This window comes from Leiobunum rupestre, chromosome 2 (assembly GCF_980474605.1).
Source record: "Leiobunum rupestre chromosome 2, qqLeiRupe1.1.hap1, whole genome shotgun sequence".
Lineage (NCBI taxonomy): Eukaryota > Metazoa > Arthropoda > Arachnida > Opiliones > Sclerosomatidae > Leiobunum > Leiobunum rupestre.
Window position 1 is genome coordinate 29,980,972 of NC_143385.1, and position 22,393 is coordinate 30,003,364.

General features: G+C 36.1%; 1 protein-coding gene across 1 annotated transcript; it reads right to left on the reverse strand.

Moving 5' to 3' along the window:
* Positions 1–357: 357 nt before the first annotated feature.
* Positions 358–21,826, reverse strand: LOC149957300 (matrix metalloproteinase-17-like). Its single transcript, XM_090164773.1, has 9 exons — positions 21,766–21,826; positions 19,617–19,933; positions 11,081–11,376; positions 8,424–8,582; positions 8,265–8,356; positions 5,292–5,741; positions 3,562–3,709; positions 2,683–2,943; positions 358–650 (listed from the first exon to the last, which is right to left on the reverse strand). The coding sequence occupies exons 1-9, from the start codon at positions 21,766–21,768 to the stop codon at positions 535–537; spliced, it is 1,842 nt and encodes a 613-aa protein (XP_090020899.1). The 5' UTR covers positions 21,769–21,826; the 3' UTR covers positions 358–534.
* Between the last annotated feature and the right edge of the window lie 567 nt (positions 21,827–22,393).

A 22,393-nucleotide genomic window follows, 5' to 3' on the forward strand; every position in this document is an offset into this window, starting at 1 on the left:
TAATAAATTTAATTAATGGATTTAAATTTAATTAAAAGATTTTAATTTAATTAATAATTTAAATTTAGTTAAAAGATTTAAATTTAATTAATCTATTAAATTTTATTAATCCATTAAATTTAATTAATCCATTAAATTTAATTAATCCATTAAATTTAATTAATCCATTAAATTTAATTAAACCATTAAATTTAATTAAACCATAAAATTTCATTAATCCATTAAATTTAAATAGTTTAATATAATTAATCATTTTAATTTAAATAATCGTTTTAAACTTTAAATTAATTAATGACCATTAAAAATATTTTTTTTAATAATGTGTTTAACAAAGGACTCATCTGACGATACCCTGCCTTTACATGTACAATAGTCACCATTCCTTAAGTTATGGCAATGAGGTTCTATTTATCATTAGAAAAGCTGAACTAGTTGAAGATGCTTTTTCTTCGCCTAGAGGATTCAGCCGTCAACTGGGAGCGAATTTAAGTGAAGGCCTTTAGTTTTTCTTATAAGTATATTGTTGCAAGCCGTTCACAAGCCACACGCGAGCCAGTCCTGCAACCCGTTTCTGGGGAAATGTCTATCCACGGACACGGCCTGGTTATTGAACCTCCAGTACTGACTCCCTTTGAAGAAATACGTTTGCCCTGAAAAATGACAAAACCAATATTTAAGGACGAAAATCTAGTAACACAATGCTGAACAATTTTTCACAAGATGGACACTTTTCGCTCATTCTAAAACTAAAATTGTTAACTTGTTACCCCAACTCAAGTCATTTAATTCTGTTTCGGGGTAAATTACTGAACACCTTAAACAATTGGTCCAGAGCAGGGATTTGAGCAACACCTTCTGCCACTATTCAAAAACATGTGGTCAGAAGTTATATACCGGATGCTCCCAGTGCAAAGCCACCTAAAACACCGGTGGTCTTTCATCATGCCCTTCACCAGCGTCCACAAGCCCCGACAGGTGACAAATCCGGCATGGGTAGTAGTACCCTACTACCGATGGTCACACCTTTGACGCAAGTCACTCATACTAACAAAAGGCGCAGCTGTGGGATAGAGAGTGGATGCTATAGCAACTCCAGCCGACACCCTACCTACGTAGGTAGAGAGCCATACCCTTCAGAAAGAGCTCATAAAGGGGAACGACAGGCACACAGCGGTCCACATAAGCTGACACAGCTGGCCCCCAATCCTCCGAGGCGACCAGTTTACCTGGACCCTCTCCGTTAGCCGGAGCCGAAACTCAGTTTCCAGCCCATACCTGACCGAAGTCGGAGGGGGAGATAGGACCATTTGATCAGAGTGAACATGCCCTAGTGCGCGACCGCCCTTATGGGTTACAAGAGCCGGAACCCGACTCCCCAGTAAAGCCACCAGTTATTGCACACTTCGACCCATTAAGGGACACTCTTCAAAAACAAGAGGAAGCGGATGTAATGTGACTGATTTGGATTATTGGCGTGAAACGAATAAATTTTAAATTCTGTTGAGGCTCTTATCTTTCAGTTTCAATAATTCCCAAAAGCAGTAGTGTGAACTAGACTATCAGCGGAAGTAATTAATACTTATCTCCTACGAGATAAATATGCATTTTCTTGAAACATGTACCGTCCCAGGCTATAGCTGATTTTTCAAAATGTTTTTGGAAGAAAACAAACTGAGGAGCGAAATTCATCATTTAGCGAGTTTCTAACACTTTTAGAGAGGGAAAATGATTTATTGATTAGTACAGTGTAATGTTAACATATACTTACATGGTTAAGAAATTTAATACACGCGGATTGATCGGGAAATTCGAACCCAGCCTCATATTTCTAAGGCCTAGTTAGATACTTCCCTCGTAAGAGATACAATATAAACTTATCTGCTACTAACGTAATTAACAAAATAACAATAAGTATGGCAATTAGGAAAAATTATCACCGAACTGATATTCAGAGCTATGGCGCAATCTAGGTTTGGTTCTCAGCACAGAGCCCCCTAGTGTTTAAAAACGCCTAAGGTTAAATATACTACTACCAAGGACGATAACATGCTACTCAGTTCGAATGCAAGTCCAAGTCGAAGCTTGATGAGCATGTCAGTGTCGAAAAAATGTTGGGTCCGGAAATTAGCATTAAAACCATACTTATTGAACGGTGAGTATCAAGAGGTGACTGACATGTAAAAGCGGAAGTAATCGATAACTTTAAGGAAGTGAACAACAACTTTACGGAAGTGATCGACAACTAAAAGGAATTGAGTACAAGTAAAAGGAAGTGATCGAAAAGCGAGAGAAAGTGAGCCACAAGTAACTTTTTTTGCAGACAGGCTAATAGCCAAGGTACCACCTTAGGCCTAAGTCATCAAGCGTGTTTTAAAGCTATTAATTCAGGTGGCCGGGTTAAAATGCGTACGAGGGTGGTGCCACGCGAGCTAGCAGATCCCTACACTAGCTATTACCCTAACAAGTTTTTATCGAATGGGAAACCGAAGATCTCGGGGGAAGAAGGAGTTGTTTCGAGTTTTCACCAAGTGCCACAAGCTGGGATCAAACCCAGTTCCTTTTGCTGCGAGGCGAAAGTTCTAACCACTCCGCCACCCCACCATACACTTATGGTTATTACATAACTTATTGTTATTATGTTACTTATGACATTTATAAATTGAAATTAAAATCTGTTCTCACCGTCCGTCCAAGTAAATACGGCATCGAGCTTGATCGGGAGTCCTTGCCATCGGCTTTTGATGAGCATTGGATAACCCGGTTCCACGGCCCGTTTGCTTTCGTCGTACTTCCAATAATGCTCCCCCGAAAAGAAATACGTTTTGCCGTTCTTGGCCCAAACCATCGCCGCGTCGAGACGGTCGGTTGAGAGTCCCAGCTCCCTTATCGGCCTAGGACTATCTCCAGTGAAGTTGTTACCCGAAAACGTCCAATATTTGTCCCCTAAAACACGTCAAAGAAAGAAGGCGCTGTAATTAAACCTCTTCAGCATTCGCTGGAAGTAATAGTACACAGATTCTGGAAGAACAAGATGCTCTTTATATGACCCTTGCGGCTTGGGCATAAAACCAGACACGAACTTAGGGCTGGTTTTCAAAAGGAAATACTATGATGCAAAGATATTGAATTATTCCTAAAAGTGGGGTAACTCAAAGCTTATTTAAGAGAAATGCATAGGCCTAACGGCGTAAACCTAGGTTATGATGCATTTTCCTTTACGCTCGTGAAAACGGGTGTACGCCCGAAAATTTAATGACGTGCGTTAGTGGAAACCATTGCTTAAAATTTAAAACCAGGTATTAAGAGAAACCGTTTCAAAGTCCGTGGCTCTAGCTTAAGTGAAAAATCAGGGCTAATGGTTTCTCGTTGGTAATTTCAACGCACATATTATACAAAATAACGACCTAAACCAATGCTAATTCGAAAATTGTAATACTAAAAATTATATATTTTGCCACCTCTGATTTAACAGATAAATTAAATTTAAATAGGCCTAATTGATTATGAAACTCACGTTTAAAATACGAGTCTAGATATTTTGTAGTGTATATGTGGACTTACCGCTGAATAAAACGATATTGTAATCGGTTTTCCTTTCGTAAATTGCGTCAATCTTCTTAACTGATTTGGGAAGCCCCACGAAAAAGCTGTGAATTTGTACCGGGTATCCCGTATTCACGATTCCACGCTCTAATAATCGCCACATAAACTGAAAATCAAAACGGATATTTAAACAAAATAGGATTGAAACCGATATTTCAAACGTTGAACGTTTTGGCAACTAATTATTTAGACTTTATTCTAAGAAAGAAAGGTTTAATTAGAACTAAGGATCACGCGTGACAATTTTGCATTCGGTTATTGAAGAACCAATCAGCGGCGAAATCGTGCAATCAAAGGGCCTACTTTATACATAGGTCAACGTTAAAACAGAGCCCGAGCTGAGGTATTGTGGAACGCATACTGTAACTAGTGAGCCTGAGCTTGAGCCCCAGCCCCTGTTTATATGCAAATTACTCCAAGCTCGAGCTTGAGCCCTGGTTAAAATACAAATTACTTCGAGTTTGAGCTTGAACCCATTTCATGATTCACATTACTTGGAGCCAAAGCCCGAGCCCGTATCAAAAGTTAACGTACTAGAGTTCAACCTTGAGCCCCACATAATAATGGAGCCCGAGCTCGAGATTGATTTTAGTAGTTTTCATATCTGAGGTGAGCCCGAGCTCAACTCACGGTTACGATTGAGCCCGAGACCAATTGGAATACTGTTTTCGTATCTGAGGATGAGCTCGATCTCCTTCCAATTCGCGATATTGTTTAGCCCTAAGCCCACGTTCGAAATTTATTTTGGCAAAAAAAAAAGCTTTAGAAGCTAGCGCGGCCAGCGCCATCTGGATTCCTGGATTCCTGGGCTCAGGGCTGTCTGACCGTCTTCGTCTATCTTCCCGGTGTGCCAGTGATGCCGGAATGGAGCTCTAAAACCTTTATTGGGCTATTTAATAAATAATTGACAAGAAATCGGGTTGAGCCACTTGAGCAACTCTAGACTCCAGAGCTGTCGAAAGGATTTAATTATATAATGTTGAGAAAAGCTACAATATACTGATCCTGAGCTTGAGCTTCTCTGAGTATTTTGAAACATCGAGCTCGAGCTTGAGCCTTTAGTAGTTTTAAAACATAGTGAGAACGAGCTCGAGGCCAACATTTTATTTGTAAGTAACTATAGTGAGCATGAGCCAGAGTTCACATGTCGAATTGTAATTATTGGGAGCCCGAGCTCAAGACCACCCGTCGATTTGTAAATATAGTGAGCGCGAGCCCGAGACTGCCCGTATATTTATAACTACAGTGAGTCCGAGCTCAAGACGGTATGTAGGTTTTAAATCTACTGAGCTTGCGACCTCACATCGGCGAGGAAATTTAGATTGCGAGCTCAAGTCCAAGACCCGGGCAATAAGTGGTGAGACCAAGGTGAGCTCATATACTTATTCAGTGAGGTGACCTCGAGCCCAGCTCTTGGCGTTGACCTATGACTTTATATACTCACCTTAAGAGTTGGCTAAACAAAAACAAGAAATCGAATAGAGATCAGGGCTTTAACAAACGAGCAAAGTATTTGCTAGGTGGCAGTCTGAACTCAGTTCTTACCCAATGTGAAAAGGTGTGATTGACCAACCACCTCTGTCCTCTTGTTTTTTGTCTCAACTATTCCTTAGAAGAGGACAGTGGTGGTAAGTCTAGATGTTGAAAATCGACCCCATTTTTATTTTGACGATAATCACAATCTTTACCTCTTTGTAGAAGATAAACACTTCTCCTCTAAGAGTTGCAATAGCGTCGAATTTCCCTCGACACAAATCCGGAGCTCTGGCTGGCATGGTATTTACAAAGTCCTTCATGCGGTCCCGTCCGTTCGTTCGAGTGGGATCGACGACTGGGCGCCTCGTTCGCTCTCTGTTGGGTCTATGAGTAGGGGCGCTTGTAGGACTGGGTCGATCGTAAGAGGTGGTATCTCTAGGCAATGAAGTAGTAGAAGTCGTCGTTGGTCTTTCGGGTCTGGGCCTCGGCCTCGGCGCCCTGGTGGGGATCACTGGAATCGTCGGCCGCGGACGTGGCGCTCTCGTGGTCACTTCGGGTGATCTGGTGGGTGCTCTCGTCCTCGGCGTTGGACGTCTATCCCTTGGCATTGGGTACTGCCTAGGTGCTGTGGTACTTGGAGTATTTCGAGGTGAATATGATGGCTAAGAACATCAAAGTCAAAACTTAATTTAACCAAACACCGTTGAGAAAGAAAATCCGTGAAATTTCGTATTGCTTTTGGAATTAATTAAGACTAGTCTGAGACTTTACGAATGTAAATATGTAAAGTGTTAAGATATGTTGCATAGGTTGTTAGTTTCTCGAAATAGTTAATAATAACTCTGTGTTCAGTGACGTAGAATTGACGTCATATTTAAAGCGAAAAGCACCTAGAGCAACAAAAATACGCAACTGATAAAAATGTCAAGCGCTCACTCTGACGACTAGACAAAAAGCGATATATTAATAATAATAAAAGTAATCAGCTAGGCTAATTTCCAAGGCACCACCTTATGCCCAAGTCATCTAGCGACTTATAACCCAGGTAGCACGAGCACGTGTATATTAGGTTGATATTTAGTATTCATCGTTTATATTCCGTGTTGAGTAAAATATATACGTCGTTTCAAGGTGTTAAGTTAGAATATAAGACACTTATTCAGTCATGTGTTTCACTACACGTGTTTCCTACGTATAGATATGGTGATTATATCACTAGATTGGCAGACAGGTAGTTTCAACGTATTTAAATAGTAGATAAATAACTAGGTTGGAAAAGTGTTAGGCTTTACGTTGTGCTCACGTGGATATATGCCTAATTACACGTGCTCCTTCTATACCGGATATATCTGCAAAATATATCAGTAGATTGGTAATTGAGGTTTCAAAACGTGGACAAATAACCAGTGGCGTAGACAAGTGAATGGTTCCTTTTAAAAACCCTCCCTTGGGCGTATCTTTGACTATGCAAAATTTTTATCACCTTCCTTACACCCTCTTAACTTTCACCAGGTATTTTTAAGTGTTAAATTATGCTTACTTACCGATTATACAATGCGCTTATTAAGTTTAAATTACATTAAATCATACGGTATTAAGCTGGTATTGGCGTGTAGTAAGGAGTTATTTTTCGTGTATTTAGTGGTTAAATTTCATGCATTAAGAGATTATTTCGAGTACATTAATTTGCTATTTTTCGTGCAGTAATTGGTTATTTTTCACGTAGTTAGGGATATTTGCCGTGCATTAATAAGTTACTTTCGTGCACTAATTCGTTATTTTGCGTGAACTTATTGGTTATTTTCCTTGTATTAAGCGATATTTTCCGTGTATTTATAGGTTATTTGGCGTAAATTATGCTGTTAGTTTTCGTGTATTAAGCGGCAATTTGGCATACAATAAGAGGTTATTTTTCGAGTAATAAGCACTTATTTTGCGTGCACGAAGAAATTATTTCGAATACATTAATCTATTATTTTGCATGCATTAAGCTTTTTTTTCGTGTATAAAGCGGTTTTTTATTTATGGCCTACTGTCAAAGGATTGTTTGACTTTCAAACGCTGAAAAGGTCTCCATTTCAAGATTTCAAAAGCGATTTATAAATATATTTTTGAAAACTTCTTTTCAGAGGTCTATTCATTAATTTAATGAAATTAACTATAAGTATATCTTAATTTTTAAAATACAATTTCGTGGCGTTTATCCTTCACATACATTTTGTTAGATAATTGGGCAGAATTATAGAGAATGGAGATCTATTGAAGAAATACTGCATTGAAGAGGTAGTAGTTGTTTCATAAGTATATGTTTTTGATATTCACTAAACTATCTTTTACTCTGTTATGCATTCTAGTCCTAAAGATAATGAATGTTAAGATATGCACTATTGAAAAATTATTTATCAATATAACACATAATCAATAAATGTATTGTATCCCAAAAACTTCATTCTATCTAGTATTAGACGAAAACTCATCGTGAAATGTGTACCTATGCATCACATAAATAAAGAAATTAGACCATTAATGCACGCAAAATAATAAATAAGTGCACGCAAAATAGCCAATTAATGCACCCGAAATAGCCAACTATTGCCCAAAAACCTACTAATTAATGTACACAAAATAACCAATTAATGCAACCAAAATAGGCAACTAATGCACAGAAACGAACTTACTATTGCACACAAAATAACCAATTATGTACATAAAATATACAATTAATGCTCGCAAAATAACCGATTGACACACAAAAAAATTGCAATTAATGTACGCGAAATAATACCTGAATTCACGGAAACTAACCGCTAAATACACAAAAAAATAACTCTTAATACCCGCTAAGTCGCTGATATAATTTAAATAAAAAACACGGTTATTGTTTTCAAACTTAATGCTATTTGAACTTCATATGCGCCTTTTTTATCTAAATGTACGCGTAATTTAACACTTCAAAACTACGTGGTGAAACACGTGGTAACTGGTGACATGATCAACGTTTACCAAACGTGTTTCATATACGTTTTAAAAACCTCGATACAACACGTTATATGTACGTGATGGGGCTACCTGGGAATACCTTTAATGACAATAGTCTGGTCATTCTAGAAATAGCTATCAGAAAATATTTAGCACACGGAAGTAATAAACTTATGGTTAAAAGTAGAGACCAACTTGAAATCTACCTGAGTTGGGTAAGGATTTCTTCTGGTAGGTTCGGTGGGTCGTGTTGGATTGTAACTTTCTACGTGCCCATCTTCGAACGCTCCATTTTTTACTGCAATGAGACAACGTTAAAATGTTGATGGTGAATTTCAGAACGGAGTAGAATTTCAAGATAATACCATAAAGGTCGTACAGTCCCAGAACGTCGTCGTAACCGATTCGAAAATTTTGGTCGAAACCTTTGTAATAGGGGAACATAATCGACGATGGGTTCGCCGAGTGGGCCAGTCCCAGACTGTGTCCGATCTCGTGAGTCGCCACCATGAAGAAGTCCACGCCTAGGCATTAAACAAAAGACGAAAATGTTAAACGTTGAAGGAACGACGAAACCACATTTTTCAGCTACTTGGAACGAGCTAATAGGTTATCCCTTTTTGTTGCCAGAATGATTATAACAGGTTACGTTGATGGCGATAAATATCAGTGAAAACGTGTTTCTTATGTCAAATTTCAAGAAGAAAGATCTTCAGAAGCGAAGCGAGTTCTAACTTGTAATAGTAAAATATATGTTGTAATTTAATAAATTGTCATTATTTCTTCGAAGTAAGTGCCAGTTTGACTAATGAAAACGGTTTGATTTTCTTAACTACTCGTTCTCAAGAAAGCAATTAGCTGGCGAAAAAGGTTCCCCGCTTTTGTTACCCGCAGGTTACACACAGTGCCAAGTTTTGCTTGCGGGTTCCACGTGAGCCTCATAATCAGGTCTATGATATTTTTAGGTGTTAAAGCGGTTTATACATGCATAGCCTTTAGATAAATAAAATCTGCAAGGTTTGTTTTAAGAATGAATTTGTTTTGAGAGAGATTAAGCCCTATCTATTAAACCGTGTATTTAGAACAGTTAGACTGTGTCAAATTGTTTCCAAATTTTGTTTTATTGGGAAAAATTAAGCATTATCAAGAGTCATGAGGAATGAAATAATACCAAGAATGTATTTATTTATACTCAGGGAGAATGAATATGTCGAGATTATTTTTAGCGTTTCTCCAATTCCATCCGTTGGGGCCCCCGGTATGCTCCTCCGCTTTAATAAAATTAAATAATACTGCAATCTCATTGGTTCTTAAAAATTACGTTTTTCGGCGCGATTAACGCTGCTGCGAGGCCGCAAAAAATAAGACCGCCTCCATTTTTCCTCCCCCCCCCCCTTAGCGTGATGGGGTTAGGGCCTCAACGTGTCCGTCGATAGTCTCGACATATTCATTCTCCCTGAGTATAAATAAATACATTCTTGATAATACTAAGAAACTTATATTATTTGTTGTTCGGGGATGTGACCGGGGAGCTCTCAACTTTCAATAGTAAGACCCGAAGTATATAAAATCTCTCTTACTAGAGAAGTATTCAGACTTATCAACTCCAGTATCTAGACTATGTAATTGAAGCATGTGACTTCGCAGGCTCTAGTCAGTTTCCAATAGGGGTGCTTTTGCCGCCATGTAAAATGGAGGAATTAAACTGACAAGGAGACTACCCGAGGTGGTTATCTCCGATTTGGTTCAAACTCGGGTGGTAAGTAGACCTTCATGTAACTTGAAAATCCTTAAAAGGGTGGACAAGAATGGGCTTTCGTTTTGCCATGGCAACCAAAAATGTTTTTCACAACTTAAAAACTGATTTTCTCTATGAAAATTAATCAATATTTTTCAAAAAATTAAAAAAGGTTCATCAATTAGATACATTATTCAGATCATGGCTAAATCCGGTACATTTGGACCAATATACGTCAATTTTGGTAAATATGAGTAAATATACATATATTGGGTGAAAACTCGGAACAACTCCTGCGTTGAGTTTGCAAGTTCTCTCCCCACTGGTTTAAGGGGTTTTCCCCCGAGTTCTTCGGTTTCCCCTTCCATAAAAACTTGTCTAGGTTAACGGTAATAGTTAGTGTAGGGAGCTGTTGGCTCGATCTCGTGGCATGCAGGGCTTGCCACCACCCTCCTACGCATTGTAACCCGGCCACCTGATTTAAGGGCTTCAAAAGTCGCATGATGACTTAGGCCTAAGGTGGTGCCTTGGGTATTAGCCTAGCTGATTATTATTATACGAGTAATCAGTTTTTAAGTTGTGAAAAACATTTTTGGTTGCCATGGCAAAACGAAAGCCCATTCTTGTCCACCCTTTTAGGGATTTTCAAGTTACATGAAGGTCTACTTACCACCCGAGTTTGAACAAAATTGGAGATAAACACCTCGGGTAGTCTCCTCGTGAGTAAATATATATGTGTAACTATTTAAAGCAAGTGGCGGCTCTATCATTGCCACCTGTGTTATGAAAAGGCCCCTGTTATTAGAGATGGCCATGAATCTATACGATGCTCCGAAAAACGCGACTTTACTGGAGAGCGTTTTGCCATCTATTTATGGCAAAGGAAGCTAAAATTAAAAACAGCCAAATGATAATGCCGTCATTGAGCCATTGTAGAGTATCATAAAAAAAATATTGTTTACATTTTCTGAAATTTATGTTGACCAATTTACAAACAATCTTATCAACGCGAGGGGTACCGCCTTTTGGAAATCGACGCTAGAGACATCTATGGAAAAAAGAGCTACTTCACGTCGAGCTGCCACTTGCTTTAAAAGTAACATTTTGCAGATTTAAATCATTAAATAAGTAACTATATGACGTATTTCACCTAGCGAGATCCAGCGAAGGTACATCTTTCAAGCGAATAACTAACAATGATATGAAGATGGATACTTAATTATAAGGACACCGTTATATGCTTTTAATAGAATGGTAGAAACCAGTGAGAAGCGTACGCATTACCGTCGGGATTGTGGTTGCCTTTGGATTCATCGACCCAGCTTTCGTCGTCGTCAAAATGAATGTCCCCGCCGAATGGCTGTTGGTACGGGAAGAAGGCGTGAGCCAACGTGTTTCCCCGTCCGTCGAAAGGGTAACTGTCCCCGTGGTAGCTGCGCCCGAAGGCGATGATCAGGTCGGCGTCCATGCTGTGCTTGTAGCTGAAGCTCAGTGGACTGGCGTCCGACCACACTTTGAACGCCGCTTCTAATTTCTTCAGCACTTCCTCTCGATCCAAATTAGAATTCCAGTTTGATAAGCTGTTTTTAAAGAATAAAAAGATTATTTTATAATAATTTCTATTATAAAATTATTTTTTATTTCTTATTATTTTCTCTTTCCAAAAAGGTACAACGGCTGAGTAAAATATATCTGTAAAAGATTTGGCAAAGATTCCAATTGGTAATTTTATTCTTACTAGCGGAAACATCACGATTCCTGGAAGAAATTTTGTGAGATGGTGGCATTATAAAGTATAAAATAGTAGCTGTTGCGTGTTGTAGCATATTTAACTCGGGTCTTCGCAACTTATATTCACGCTCAGTTTAAATGACAAAACGATAAATATTAAAACTCAATACTGTTAAAAAGACATGGTTTTTTTACAAGAACTAAAAAATGTGTTTCTCTTTTCAAAAGTATGGAGTTAAAATCCTGTAGTATTTACGATAACGTTTAGAGATTTGAGTATCATAACTTGAATCCTATAGTTCATTTCACCCTTTAGATTTGTAAGTATGAAATTTAAAATATTTTTGATTAATTTAATTAAGTACTATAAATAAAATCTTATAGCATTATTAAGATAACTGAATTTGAAGAATCGAAATTAAAATCTTGATAACAATTTCTATTTAAAAGTCATACTTTAAATAATTTATTATTTTTAAGATAATTAAATTTTAAGTTATAGCTAAAATCCTATTTCAATGGAAGTTTATTCAAACATCAAGTAAGTTGTACATATACTTTGTTATGTTTTCTTGATTTCCGGAAAAGAATTTTAATTAGGCGATTAATATGGTAGCAATGTATTTTTCGTGTAGCTTATCAGAGAAAGCGACAATTACTTGTCTTTTTATAAGCTTGATTACGCTATTTTAATTAGTAGACGAGCAAATCAAAGTTGTGACAACGCTGGAGTGCTAAAATTCATTAGTTAAAAGCGCCTTGTCCGAAGAACCAAAACTGTGTGCGTTAATAGATATATCAGACCATCACTCATTACGAACTAAGGCTCATATCCTGCGAAACTGAAAGCGCAAAAATCTATCTAAGCACCTATAAGTAATGGTTGAAACATATAAGGATTATAATTTGCGTCATTGGTACCGATACATTCGGAGATGAAGCCAACAATAAAGATCCCTGCTTGTCTGATTTTGACAGCCTCCTTCGTTGTTGGTAAGTGGCACTGTACAAATCCACTGGAGGGGGTATTCACTTACGTAACCAGGTGTACAAATCATAGGTAATCACGGCAATTCACTTATAATCACCGGAAATCACCGAAAATTATGAGAAATCATTGGTTATCACCGAATATTTTACGAAAATCAGAAATCAGGTGTACAAAATATTTATAAGTGACTACCCCCTAGTTTCCCGTATGTCGTGAAGGATTTATTATAAAATTACGGTCAGTAAAGCGATTAAAACTAGCAATTGAAAATGGTTTCAATGCTAGTATATTCTAAGTAGGTAACAGGAGCCTTAGAAAACAATTGGTTTTCTTCCGGACGGTCTGCTATTATTTTCCGCTGAAGCAGGGTACACGACGACGAACTAGTAAGCATGAATTGCTTTTTATCTTTTCTATAAACTTTGTTTCCTGCCAAACCCTGTGCATCACCTTTTCCGCCATTGCTCCTCACTAAATCCGCCATTCTTACTCACCTAGCAGTTATTGTAAGTGTCGAAATTAGGAGATTTTCCTTATACTATCATCCTCTAGAGGTCAGACATTTGAATTTTTGGCAACGGGTTTTGGGATTTTTCACAAAATCCGGGAATTTCTTTAAAGGATTTTCCATATAGGATTTTTAGTACTATAAATAAATAAATAAATATTTAGTATATTGGAAGGAAATTCTTGGATTTCGGATTTTTAAATTTGATCTAAATTTTCTATGGTATTTTGGACAATATCCGACCCCTCGGCGTTTGACTATATTTTAAATATGCAGATAAGTGTGACAATCTTATAATTAATCGGTAAACTTCTCAAAATCAAACCATTTTTGGCAATAAATTGATCATGTATCAATATCACTATTTCAGTTGAAATATATTGTATTTACGTCGTTCAATTTATTTATACATAAAAAAACCATTGTCTGGCTAGTGATTTAGAAACTAAAAAATTGGGTAATACACACCTACTGTACCTATTTATACTACCAACTATAAACAACCATGATAGTTTTGTTGGTGGTCATAGTTTGTACAAAACAGTAGAGCCCACATTTATGTGCGAAACAATGTCTATAGATCGTCCAATCACTTTTTTCTTCTTCGTGTACTCTGCTCGACCAAAACGTTGCCTTTTTATGACTTAATAAGACTATGTTCCTCGCTATGCTCCCTCTTCGCGCAGCTAAGCGAATGGTGTGAAATTAATTTGAGCTTTGATTAATCTATGACTTTTAGACAAACCTATTGACCAGGGTGTAATTAATATAAATTTCTTTACCGTGTAGTGTCAGGGGGGCGATTCTGTAAAAATTCGATCTCGATACCGTATACCATGTCGAGATCGACTTCGACAATTTGCATTGATTTATGCTTATTCGAAATCTTTAACGAATACCATTCGTCGAGATCTCGAAGTTCGAAATGTAGTTTTCGATCAAAAATTGGATTTCGAATATTTACAGAATAGGCCCCCAGTTTCTTTAAATTGTTTTAGCTTTTTCTAATCTTTTAGCAAAAAATAAACGCTTTTTAAAACCAGATTATTTCTGTAGATTCTACACCAGATGCCGAACATCCAGAAACGCGCAAAAATCCGGGACCGTTTGAGTGGGCTGTAGAAACGACGAGTATGATATGGGAAACGCGCAGAAATTCCGGATTGTAACATTTGGGGCTTAAGACGTTTCGATGTCAACAAAATGACCCTGTCTCTCTTAATTGGAACGAAGTTTATCGTTTTAAATGACGTGCTTTGTTGCCTTTTTTATTTTCAAAATGTTAATTTACTTTTTAAATTCTCAGAATTATCTAATTTCGGCTACCTTTTGGGATTGAAAAATTAATTTATAATTAATGTAACAGTATCTGAAAATAGTAGCATCTAATCTATGTTTCGAGTAATGTAAATAAACATGTTGTGAAGGAACACCATAACTGGACTTGTTTTTAAAAACCTTAAAATATGCAATTCTATAAAGGAAGTGGCGGCTCGACGTGAAGTAGCTTTTATTTTCAATAGAAGTCGCTAGCGTCGAAATTAAAAAGTTGGTACTTATAGGTACCACTCGCGTTAATTGGATATTTTGTAAATTGGTCAATAACATAAATTACCGCAATTATAAACAAATTTTTAATTTTGGTTAAATAGAGCATACGTTGTGTAACTATAATACTCTACAATTAATGGCTCTCTGACGACGTAACCATTTGGCTATTTTTAATTATAGCTTCCTTTACCATACATAGATGGCACCACGCTCTCCAGAAAAGTCTCGTTTTTCGAAGAATCGACTAGATTCATGGCCTTCTCTAATAACAAGGGCCCTTTTCATAATACAGATGGCAATGATAGAGCCGCCACTTGCTTTAATCAATTCGTCTTATTTGTTTTCCCTTCTCCCCATAGGCACGAAAAGTAGCAATTGGAAAGATCCTACGGCGTTAGATTTAGAAACGCCCATTTATACTCATCCATACTATTAATTCATGGTTTGACATAGGATAAAATCCGTCAAAGAATTTTTATAGCAACGGTCGGTTTTATCATTGCCACCTGTATTATGATAAGTTCCTTGTTATTAGAGATGAATAAACGACTTTACTGGAGAGCCTGTTTCCATCTATTAATGATAAAGGAATATAAAATTCAAAATATCGAAACAACTATGTCTTCAGAGAACCATTGTAGAGTATTATAATTAGACAACTTTACTTACAACTTGTTAGTGTACTTTAACCTAAATTATATAAAATATATTGTAAAACATTACTATAATTTAAGATAATGTTGAATTTAAAAACGAGCCAATCAACGCGAGGGATATTTATGTCCCGTCTTTTGGGTCAAAATGTAGCTTAAGTATCTTGTTTTGATTTAGACGCTAGCGACATCTGTTGAAAAAGAGCTACTTCACGTCGAGCCAAAACTTGCTTTGTTATACATAAAATAGTGGCTTTCTTTAATTATTACATCGGGAAAATATGGTTTATAAAATTATAAAAATCCCTACCAGTGTAATTTTAACATAATACAACGTTAGAAGCGCGAATACACGCGTTAATGTTGAATCGGGATACGGTGTACACATCCGAGGTTTGCTGGGCCATCTATTTTATTTCATGTTAACTAAACTTATCAGAAAATAGCAATTGACTTTTGGAATAAAATCTCTCTTGACAGATACTTTCAGCTTTTGCACAGGAAGAATTTTGAATGTGCGATCAGCTTTGACACATTCAATTTAAAATCTGTCGGTAAACGGCTATCTTTCTGATCAAAATTTAAACTGAACATGGAGCTTATGGTGAATTGCATAATTTACTCGCAGGGCTGTTGTCTATTTTAATCACAGAAAGGGCTCTCAAAATACGCCGTTTGGAATGAGGTATGTACAGCGAGACTCCGATTTAGGCTTATTAATAGGTGTTTGCAATTATTGCCCATGAACGTATTTCGCAGTCTCGACCCACTCGACATCCCCAAAGAAATTCCGAGCGCTGTCTGCCAGTCAGAGACATATTTTACACGTCCACTAATATAGATCGAGCTAGGGTAACTTTTAAGGGAACAGGGCTGGCAGTAAAAAGGCTTTATAGCGTCCAGTTTTTAGGTACAACTTCCCTAGAGTACAAGAATCGTGACCAAGTCATTGTTTCAAACTCGGCAGTGAAATTGAAGAGAATGAAAACAAGCGCGGGAGAAGGTTAATTGAATTCGTTTTCGTGAAAATTGTGTCATTAATTTAAGAGACACGGACTGGGCGGGTCACACTAGGGTCTGGTAATTACCGCGTGGGCTGGCGGCTCCTGGCAGTCTGCGTCTCGGAATAATTTAATCCCAGTGTCACCGAACACACTGTTGTCGGGCCACAGTCGAAGGCCACCGCAATTAAAACCGTTTAATCTTGTATTAATAGTAAGTAGACTTTCGGAATAAATGCATTTTAGTTTTGCCTGCGAAAAGTTACAACAAAACAAAAGCTCTCATTAATCGTCACGTACCATTAAATCCATAGACTAATAAAGCTACATAGACAGGAACGTCAAAGTTAAAAAAGTGTTGATCGTTTTGGGCGGTGGCGCCATCTAGTGGTCAGACCTAGACAACTTTTATAGAGCTTGTCACGGCTTTCAGATCAGAGTATTTTTATATTTTAGACATTTTATAGTCACATGATGGATTTAACATTTTTATTTCTACTTATTTTAAACTTTCTTAGCATTTTTAAACCTAAAAAGGACCTAATTTTTTATATAAACATTTTAAATTAAAGAAGCATAAATCTAGGATAGTCTTACATTTTTATTTATTAATATGCCTAAACAATTAATTCTTTTTTTAAAATCAACATTTATAACCGCAAAAAATCATTTTGTTGTACTTTAGGCAGGTAAATCATGCGTGCACAACACTCTCCGAAAGAGAAAAAAAAACTTATAATGTCCAGGTCTACACACTGGGAACGCTGCCGTCGCAGCGAACGATTCGCCGTATTCGACGTTCCTATCTATATAGAGTAGCTTTGTTAGTCTATGATTAAATAGTTGGCTAATGCACGGGATCTTCTGTTTTACATTTCACAAATTGTAATTTTTGGAGGGCTTCTATTTTTTAGCATGTTACTCCGAACCGTAGCAGCAGTATTGGTTCCTTGCAAACCGTTTATTTTTTTCGTTTACAAATTTTAGGATCTCATCCAGTGTTTCCAACAGGAAATTTATTATCTAAAAGTCCATGTCAGTTGCCAATAATTTTGACACATTTAGAACCAGAAAAGGCCAAGCCACGGATTAACAATAACTGTGAGTTATAAGCAAAGATGATTAACAAACGCTCAACAGTGGCCAAGTTAGCTTTCTATCTAATGAATTTAATGTTTTATTTGATGGTATTCGATATACTTTTAGCGACTGCTACGCGAATAAAAAATAGACCATTTCTAAGCACCATCTTCAAGCACCGTCTTTAACTAAGAAGCCATTAGTGGAAGCGAATGCTTGCAACGTTTGTTATTAAAAATTCTCATAATTCCAATTGAAATTTTTACTAATAGAATTTCTAAATATTCTCGGTAACCACTCGCTTCTTCTAGAATAAAAAATGTCAACTTGATTTCGGTTTCATTTTCCCAACATAAGCCAAGAATATATCTACGGCGGGAGAATAACTATGCTGAACCCAGTCTATCATTGGTTCCCTAAAATTGACTTCTTATGACGCTATAATTGAAGCGCACCCCGATGACGTTTTTCCTGATAACCGAAGATCGATTAAACATATTCATTTTCTATAAATTGATAATATTCTTGCATAAACCTAAGTGTAAAGTCAGTGAGCTGACACAAGTACAATATGGGTCGCGTTGTTTATTATTTAGCCGATTTTAGATTAACCCTTTTAAAATATTCTAATCATGGACGAAGGTTTGAGTAACGCAAAATTTGTCATTTGTGAGAGCGGTTTGCGAGTTAATACTTCGGGACACCCGTAAAAGGTCAACACGTCAATGCTCTAAAAAGAAATTCTTTATTTTACGAGGCTCGATTTACGATGCTCCGGAAGATAAGCCGCCCAGCGAACGAAATAATTTGCATAATAAAAGGTCCGCTTGTCTCCCAAACGAACACGACGTAATCTACTTGGTTCAAGAAAATGAAAAAGAAGCCGAATAAACAGGAGCTACAGCCTAATTGATGATCGTAATCTATTACGACACAAATTGGCTTCTGACGCTCTACCAGAAGTAAACTAACTTAAGTTAAAGGATAAGATTCATTGTTACCGACTTAAATGGTGATTTGTTTGCAATCGTCGTAGGCAGAGTATAGGTAAGCCGATTTGAATGAAATTTTGAAAGTACACTCTTAAAAAAGGGTTTCTTTTCAAACCTTTAAGGGTGTTTTATTCTCCCATATTTAACACCTTAACAGGTTTTTAAAGGATGTTATTCTTCACCTTAAAAAGCAGTTTTCCTGCTAGGGTGTTTATTTACACTGTTTGGGGTGCTTATGTCCTCCGTTTTGGTTCCTTTGTTAACAGTTTGTGGTATAAAACTATTCCATTCAGGGTTATTATCTACTCCCTCTAGGGTGCAAGACGATTCCTTTTAGGGTACCAAACGACTCCCTTCAGGGTGTTACACTACCCCCTTCAGGGTTCTACAATACTCCCTTAAGGGTTCTATAATACTCCCTTTAAAGTTTTATCACTACTCCCTTTAAGGTTCTAAACTACTGCCTTAAGGGTGCTACAATACTCCCTTTAAAGTGTTAAAATACTCCTTTTAGGGTACTAAACTACTGCCTTAAGGGAGCTACACCCTTACCAGTTGTTAAATCACTCAATTTACGGGGTAATATAACACCCTTTATACACCTTTTCAGGTTTTTAATTTGGGACAATAAAAATCCCTTTAGGGCGTTTAAATTAACATTCAAGAGTGTTTTTTACAGACATTACACCCTTAATATACGATTAAAACACCCTTTTTTTAAGAGTGTAGCTAGATGAATCCAGCGGCGTAGCAACCAGGGAGACAAGCGGACATTGTCCCCTCCTAAATTTCCTACTAGGGGACAACACCTGTGTTTGCCCCCCCCCCCCCCTTTGAAATATTGTGAACTTGTTTTTACATTATGAAAAAGATAAATTTGTCGTTTAAAACTTTTAACAACAAAGTAAGAGCGAATTCAAATTCAACTTTCAATTTAAAATTTACAAATATTGGTCCACTTTTATAATATTATATATATGTGAGGCTTGCTTCGCTCGCAATGTACCCCCCAAACCCAAAAACGTTCCTACGCCCCTGGATGTATCGACTTATGGTTTTGTAATCGGGCCCAGAGTTATTTCAAGTTAAATTTTAGAACACTCAAATCGATGGGATGCTACGAACGCGTGAAAACGTAATTACAACGACATATATTTGAGCATTAATTGCTTGGAAATTAAACATGCCTTTAGCTAGAGGGAGCAACCAATTTGTCGTTGGTACTTTTGAACCAACGCTAGCTTTTGGGGACTACAATCTGGTAGTCGAGGACTAGCGAATGACGTATTTTGTAATGAAACTACACGACTCACAAGTAAGTCAAGTGCCTCTTCGTCCATCCCTTCGAAGCGATGGCGTAGCGCTTTCGCCGAGACAGATGCCCGGAAGTTGAGTTCGTCAAATCGGACGTAATGGTTTCATTGTCCCTTATGATATCCGGCACCCCACACCGAGGAGTGTCCATCAGTTGGAGGGTGGCGTCGTCCAGTTGCCCCGTTTCCGGTAGACCTCCGAACCTTTGCACCTTCTTGACGATCTCCGTGAAGCCCTCTTTCGTGATCAAAGTCTCCGAATCAGGACTTCCAGATGGCGGTTGGGGTAAGTATCCGAATTGCTTCATATATTTCACCTGTACGAAGGTTAAGTATACATTTTATATTAAATAAAATTATGTAAGGAACATTCGATAGTAACTGCATTCGAAGTTCAAAATAATAAAATTTCTGCCAATATATTATAGATTTCAATTTTTTTTTCGTTTTAGTGAATATGATTGAAAGTTTGGCCAATCAAGTATAATTTTAAATTTAATTTCTGTGGAAATCAATGTTTTGTCATTATTAATTGCTTTTTAAAATTTAAATACCCGTAAATGTTATTTACGTTTTGTTTCAATGAAAATATCAGGAATAAAGTATAGTTTACAAACTTTTGTTTTTCTAAATGTTATTCACTTTTGGTTACAACTAAATTACGGTATATAGTGTTGTGATAGAAGTTTATCGATTTTCTTATTACGCAATTGAATGCTTAAAACAAAATTATATCAATGGTTTCACGTTTAAATAATATATCATTAACTGCCATGTTTAATAACGCAAATATTGATATTATTTTCTAATTTTTAATTAAATTATTTATTATTTGCAAAAAAAGAGTTAAATTAAATGTAGTATTATTTACTGAATTGTAGTTAAATTAAATGTAATATTATTTACTGAATTGTAGTTAAATTAAATGTAATATTATTTTCAAAATTTTAGTTAAATAAAATGTAATATTATTTTCTAAATTTTAGTTTAATTAAATTTAATATTATTTTCTAAACTTTAGTTAAATAAAATGTAATATTATTTTATAGATTTTTAGTTAAATTAAATTTAATATTATTTTCCAAATTTAAGTTAAAGTAAAATGTAATATTATTTTGTTATTTCTCAAATTTTAATTCAATTAAATGATAAATTTATTTTCTACATTTTAGTGAAATTAAATGTAAATAATGCTGTCTAACATTTTAGTGAAATTAAATGTAAATAATGCTGTCTAACATTTCATTAATTTACATGCAAATAATGCTGTCTAAAATTTCATAAATTTACATACAAATAATGCTGTTTAAAATTTCATTAATTTACATGCAAATAATGCTGTCTAAAATTTCATTAATTTACATGCAAATAATGCTGTCTAAAATTTCATAAATTTACATACAAATAATGCTGTTTAAAATTTCATTAATTTGCATGCAAATAATGCTGTCTAAAATTTCATTAATTTATATGCAAATAATGCTGTCTAAAATTTCATTAATTTATATGAGAATAATGCTGTCTAAAATTTAATTAATTTACATATAAATATCTAAAGATCTTAACATTTTAGTGAAATTAAATGTAAATAATGCTGTCTAACATTTCATTAATTTACATACAAATAATGCTGTCTAAAATTTCATTAATTTACATGCAAATAATGCTGTCTAAAATTTCATTAATTTACATGCAAATAATGCTGTTTAAAATTTCATTAATTGACATGCAAATAATGCTGTCTAAAATTTCATTAATTTATATGCAAATAATGCTGTCTAAAATTTCATTAATTTATATGAGAATAATGCTGTCTAAAATTTAATTAATTTACATATAAATATCTAAAGATCTTAACATTTTAGTGAAATTAAATGTAAATAATGCTGTCTAACATTTCATTAATTTACATACAAATAATGCTGTCTAAAATTTCATTAATTTACATGCAAATAATGCTGTCTAAAATTTCATTAATTTACATGCAAATAATGCTGTTTAAAATTTCATTAATTGACATGCAAATAATGCTGTCTAAAATTTCATTAATTTATATGCAAATAATGCTGTCTAAAATTTCATTAAATTATATGACAATAATGCTGTCTAAAATTTAATTAATTTACATATAAATATCTAAAGATCTTACCATTTCTTTTGGAGGGGCGTCATTAACGGGGGCAGAATCGATGGTCGCCAAAAACAAACAAGAAACAAGACACAAACTAAACCAAGTAATTATTAAATAACACATTGCTGTCATTCCTTCGAACGCGGATAAACGACTGGATAAACTCGTCTTTCAATTTTCAAGGAGAGACCTTCACCGTCGAATTTAAATGAGCGAGATCTGTTGGCGCAGGGTCTGGCGAATCCACTTTTTATACATGACGATTTCGACGAATACGTTCGAAATTGCGGAAAGTGTCCGGCGGGCTGGAACTGGGGAATCCCCTTTTGGTTTTGCCTAATCACGAGACTAGCCGATTCCCGGAGATGATTCTAATTGAAAACCGCTTTTATCAAAGAAAATTTCGTTCTTGTTATTCGGTATACCACGAAATAAGTCATCCTCAGGGCGATGTTACATTGGCCCACTCGGAAACGCTGCTTCACGAAATAGCGAACGTACTGGCCCTACCTTCAGGGATTGCCCCCCCTTACGGCCATGTACCCCCCCCCCCAGTGGCGTTTTTCATTGCATCTCACTCTTGTCTTCCACATTTAGTCTTACCTTTGGGCGAAAATGTATTAAGTACAAATTGTTTGTTTGCGAG